This window comes from Physeter macrocephalus, unplaced genomic scaffold (assembly GCF_002837175.3).
Source record: "Physeter macrocephalus isolate SW-GA unplaced genomic scaffold, ASM283717v5 random_37, whole genome shotgun sequence".
Taxonomy (NCBI): Eukaryota; Metazoa; Chordata; class Mammalia; order Artiodactyla; family Physeteridae; genus Physeter; species Physeter macrocephalus.
Window position 1 is genome coordinate 99,987 of NW_021145324.1, and position 5,039 is coordinate 105,025.

At 48.5% G+C, this 5,039-nt stretch overlaps 2 protein-coding genes across 2 annotated transcripts in view; one reads left to right on the forward strand and one right to left on the reverse strand.

Annotated features, from left to right (window-relative positions):
- ZNF629 (zinc finger protein 629) overlaps positions 1-5,039 on the forward strand; it is a 61,789-nt gene that overhangs the window by 15,288 nt on the left and 41,462 nt on the right. The window lies entirely within an intron of this gene.
- Positions 1-5,039, reverse strand: part of LOC102979674 (uncharacterized) — a 37,291-nt gene that overhangs the window by 9,155 nt on the left and 23,097 nt on the right. Inside the window, exon 5 of the mRNA XM_055082186.1 lies at positions 3,785-3,873. Coding sequence (XP_054938161.1) covers positions 3,785-3,873 — 89 coding nt within the window. The remainder of the gene's footprint in view (positions 1-3,784; positions 3,874-5,039) is intronic.

The following is a 5,039-nucleotide window of genomic DNA, read 5'->3' on the forward strand; positions in this document are numbered from 1 at the left end:
CAACAGAGGAAGGCCCGCATACCACAAAAAAAAAAAAAAAAAAAAAAAAAAAAACATATGCAAACTAGAAAGTGGGAGATAAGCCCCACTAAAGATTCAGTGAAGTTTCTGGAATGCAGTGGCCTAGAGTATGAAAAGGTTATCTCCTCCAAGGTGAAAGACAAGTTGCTCCTCATACAACCTACTCCCCCTAAAAGAGGCCCAGTGCTTGGTAGGCCTATTTGGATTCTGGAGGCAGTGTATCTCATCAATAGAGTCACCTGGGAGGTGCCAGTGTTGAGTAGGGACAAGAGCAAGAGAAGGCTCTGTGACATGTTCAGGCTGCATTACAGCTGCCCTAACTCTTGGTATTTATGATCCGCCAGAGCCAGTGATACTCCAGCAAGCACCAAAAGCAGAATCAAAGCACAGACTCATAGGATTTTTGATAAGTGTAGGCTCTTTTCTATAGATAACTATTCTGCTTTTCAGCAACAGTCTCTGGCTTGCTCTTGGGACTTGGTAGGAACTGAACACCTAACAAGGTGACATCAGGTGACCATGCAACCTGAGCTTCTCATCATGAATGGGGTGTTGTCTGACCAACCCAACCACGAGGTTGGGTGTGCACAGCAGCAATCTATCATCACTTGATATAAGAGACCAGGCTTGGAAAGGTCCAGAAGGTGCGAGCCATTTACAGGACCAGGTGGCTCCTGTTGCATGGTCTTCTCTCCCACAATCACTGGCTACGACTTTCTGGGGTGTCCCTTATGCCCAGCTGACTGATGAAAACTCAAGCCTGTTTACAGATGAGTCTCGCTGATAGGCCGTTATGACCTGACAGTGGACAGCTACAGCCCCCGCTCCCCAGCTGGGTGAACCTGGAGGACAGTGGTGAAGAAAAATCCTCACAGTGGACAGAACTTCGAGCAGTGCATTTTGGCTGTTGACTATGTCCGGCATGAGAAATGGCCAGAAGTACGGACCTACGCTAATTCATGTGTCAGATAGGATTTCCTTCCTTTTCAAGGCTGAATAATATCCCATTGCATGTATATACCACATTTTGTTTATCCATTCATCTGTTGTTTCTATCCCTTGACTATTGTGAATAATGCTGCTATAAACATGGGTGTTCAAATATTTTTTTTGAGACTCTGCTTTCAATTCTTTTGGATATATACCCAGTAGCAGTGGAATTGCTGGATCTTTTTTGAGGGCCCACCATACTATTTTCCATAGCAGCTGCACCATTTTACATTTCTACCAACAGTGAACAAGGGTTTCAATTTCTCCACATCCTCACCACCATTTATTTTCTGGTTTTTTTTTTTTTAATAGTAGCCATCCTAATGAGTGTGAGGTGGCATCTCGTGGTTTCGATTTGCATTTTCCTAATAATTAGTGATGTTGAGCATCTTTTCACATGCTTGCTGGTCAGTTTGTGTATGTTCTTTCGAGAAGTGTCTTTTCAAGTTCTTTGCCCATTTTTCAGTCGGGTTGTTTGTTTTATTGTTTTTATATTGTGGGAGTTCTTTAGATAGCCTGAATGTTAATCGCTTATCATAGAATCTAGGGATCTTTTTGATGAGACCTGTAGATCGGTATTTTTTAAAGCTCCTTCGCGTGTCATCTCTTAGGAAATGAGACACAGTGTGTTTAAGTTAGTTCTCATCAGGACAAATGGGTATATCATCCTATAGGAATAGAGCGTTGAAATTTCCTACCTGGTTACTATATGTATCCATCAGTGCTGTCCAGTCATGGTAACCCTGTTCTTCCAGGGTCACTGGACTCACAGTTCCCTGGGTCTATTCTTTCCTCCTTGCACAGATAGAAATGAGTTCATATTTATGCCTTATAAATAGAGGAAGAATAGAAGAAACAAAATATCCATATATTAACACTCTCCTACTTATAAAAAGCATCAAAATTATACATATCTATTCTCATCACCTTTCTTTATCTAAGAAAGGTAGTACAACTACCTTTTTGAAGACTTGATATTAACTGTACTTTTGGGTAGCTTAGGGTCTCACAGCCTTTCCCAGATATTTCCCTTAAGCATAACGATCGTCATATTTTTTAGGGTGCTCAAATCGTTACAGCTTGGACAATGGCAGTCCATTTACTTAGCGTCTCTCTCTTTGTAACACTATCCCTGACATCCTTGAAAATATCCTTGCTTTCTGGCCTCAACAGGATGCTTGTAGACCCATCCTGATTTTTCTTGTATCAAGAAATGGAATCCACTACCCTCCTAGGACTCCTGGTTATTTTAATGGTAAATAATATGACAACAACATCTGGGCATCAGGGGTATACATGAGAGTTAGTAGCGGGGTACTGGACCTCACCTGGTAGAAGGAAGTGTTCTTTTAGGTACCGATTTTTTGGGTTTTGTTTGTTTTGTTTTTGTTTTTTGCTGTGCGGGGCAGCTTGTGGGATCTTAGTTCCACAACCAAGGACTAACTGGCGCCTTCGTCAGTGAAAGTGTGGAGTGCTAGTCACTGGACCGCCAGGGAAGTCCCCATTACAGGTTTATATTGATCTTTCCAATTTAACATATCGAGGCTGTGCCCTGCCTTCCTGACGGTCTGTAGCTACCATGATGCTGCCCTTACTATTATCCCCACCCGATAGCTGAACAGACTGAGACTTTGTAAGAGGTTATGTAACTTGCCTGAAATCACACTGCAAATAAGTGTAGAGCTGCCCAGCTCTATCAAATTTCAGAAACTGAGCTCCCACAGGGCCCGGCCTCCACCTCTGCCCGCTGTCAGAAATACATCGTTTACAAAGACTTTCCACCAAGTTGCCCCATTTAGAACTCCCAAGGCAGGGTCTTCCTAGTCTTGGCTGGGGTGAGGAGAAGAGAAAACACTACAGCTTCTTCTTTCTTCACTGCAGGATTCGGGAGTGAGGGTGACCAGGAGAGCCCTCCACGAGAAAGGCCTGAAAACAGAGCCCCTCAGGCGGCTCCTTCCCAGGAGGGGCCTCCGGACAAATGCCCGGCCCAGTTCTGCGGTGCCTCAGGACCCCAGAGCTCCCGTGGGAGGAAGCAAGGCCCCGAGGGCACCGAGGACGACCCCCCAGGGGAAGGGGAGGTGAGCCGGCTCCCCAGGCAAGGCCAGGCCCTTAGGCTTCCCTTGGCCACCCCAAGATCCAGCCACCCACCCGTGCCCCCGAGGGTGCAGAGAGCTTCCCAGCTCCACAGCCACCGCGGGATCATCGGGGGCGAGCGGCCCCTGCCTGACCCGAACCTAAGGCCACAGCACCCATCTGGCTCGCCACCGACACCCGCACAGAGCGGGCTCGACGACACCCCACGTGTGGGAAGGGCTTCGGGCACAATCGGACCACATCGAGCGCCTGAGGACGCATCGCAGCCAGAGGGTCCGGAGTGCCGGGTGCGCGCCCGGCCTCCACTCGGGTAGGGGCCGCACGGGAAACACCCGGGCCTCCGCCAGCCTCCGGCCGAGGCCCGGGGAGGCAGCGCAAGCGCAGAGACCCTGCATCACACGCCCATCTCCCCACCCCCTCCCTACTGCCTCCTCGAAGGCCCACGGATGCCCCGCCTGCGGGTGGGTTCCGTTGATCGCTGGAGGACCTGCAGCAAGACCTCCCGGCGGGGCCAGCCTCGCCAGTTTCCCGGCAGCCCATGGGGCCAGAGGCCTTCCCGCCCAGGCGCCCGCCTCACCCAAGTGGGGATGCGGAAGGTGGCCTGGGTTGGCTGGCGGGGAGCTCACGAAGCTTCTGGCACAATCCTGAGCCGCCCCCAACAGACCCGGAAAATCCCCACCTGGAGAAGGCCCGGGGCGAATGAGCCCTTTGAGCTGTTCCAATGGCCGTCACCGAGTTCTTGCCCACTCCACTGCTGGGCCAGTCGTACTACGAAATAATCACGTCTCCCATTGGTTGAGGGCTTAACTCCGTGCCAGGCTTTGTGATTTATGGGAATGACCTCATTCAATCCTCACCACATTCCTGTGCCATTGGGGTTCTCATTATCAGCATTTTACAGAAGTTGAAACTAAGTCTCAGAGAGGTTAAGGGACCGGCCCAAAGTCACACAGCCAGTATGTGGCAGAACCAGCATTCAGACCCAGGTCTACCTGCCTGACTCCACGGCACTGCTTCTCCTGCCGGTACACGAGTGAAGGGCGCAGGTTTGACAGGATATCTGCTTATGAAGCATTCATTTTTCTCGTGGTAATTACATAAAACACTTTTTATACTAAAGTGAGCAGATACTCCCAGGAATGAAAGTGAATATTTGTGCCAAGATTGAAATGCAACTTGAGACGTCGGAGATATTCCATGCCAAGGTCAAGGCTTCAGCCTCAGCCCCTGACTCCCTGAACTGACCTCTTCTCAGACCTCTGCCTTTGGAGGGATGTTGACCAGGGAAGCGCTGCTGCGGGGCCAGCTTCTGTGTGGAACCTTCCTGGAGGCCAAGAAAGATGGCCTCTCCCCAGTTTGCCATCCCACTGAATCGCTTAGGAAGGTCATCGAGTTTCTCTGGGCTAAGGTTTCTAAATTCCCAACACATATCAATCTAGGATTGGGGATTGAAAAATTGGAATTCTTAGGAATTCCTGAAGTCATGTTATTCTGTATTTTTCATAACTTTCTATTTTTTTTTAATAAATAAGAAAAACATTTAGTAGTAGTTACAAAGAACTGTAGGCTATAGCAAATATTCAAAACCAGGAAAATACCAGAGAACATTACTGGGTAGTATTTGGATAACGAAATGCTTAAACCTTCAACAAGATCAACTTCACTACACAGAATCATGTGTTGAAATTGCCAATTTAAGGACTTGTTTCTAAAACATTTTACTTCTCAGAACATCATTCATAGAATTTGTATAAGATAGACAATACATGTAAACAGGTTAATATTTTAATCTGAGGGCTTCCCTGGTGGCGCAGTGTTTGAGAGCCCGCCTGCCGATGCAAGGGACACGGGTTTGTGCCCCGGTCCGGGAAGATCCCACATGCCGCGTGCGGAGCGGCTGGGCCCGTGAGCCATGGCCGCTGAGCCTGCGCGTC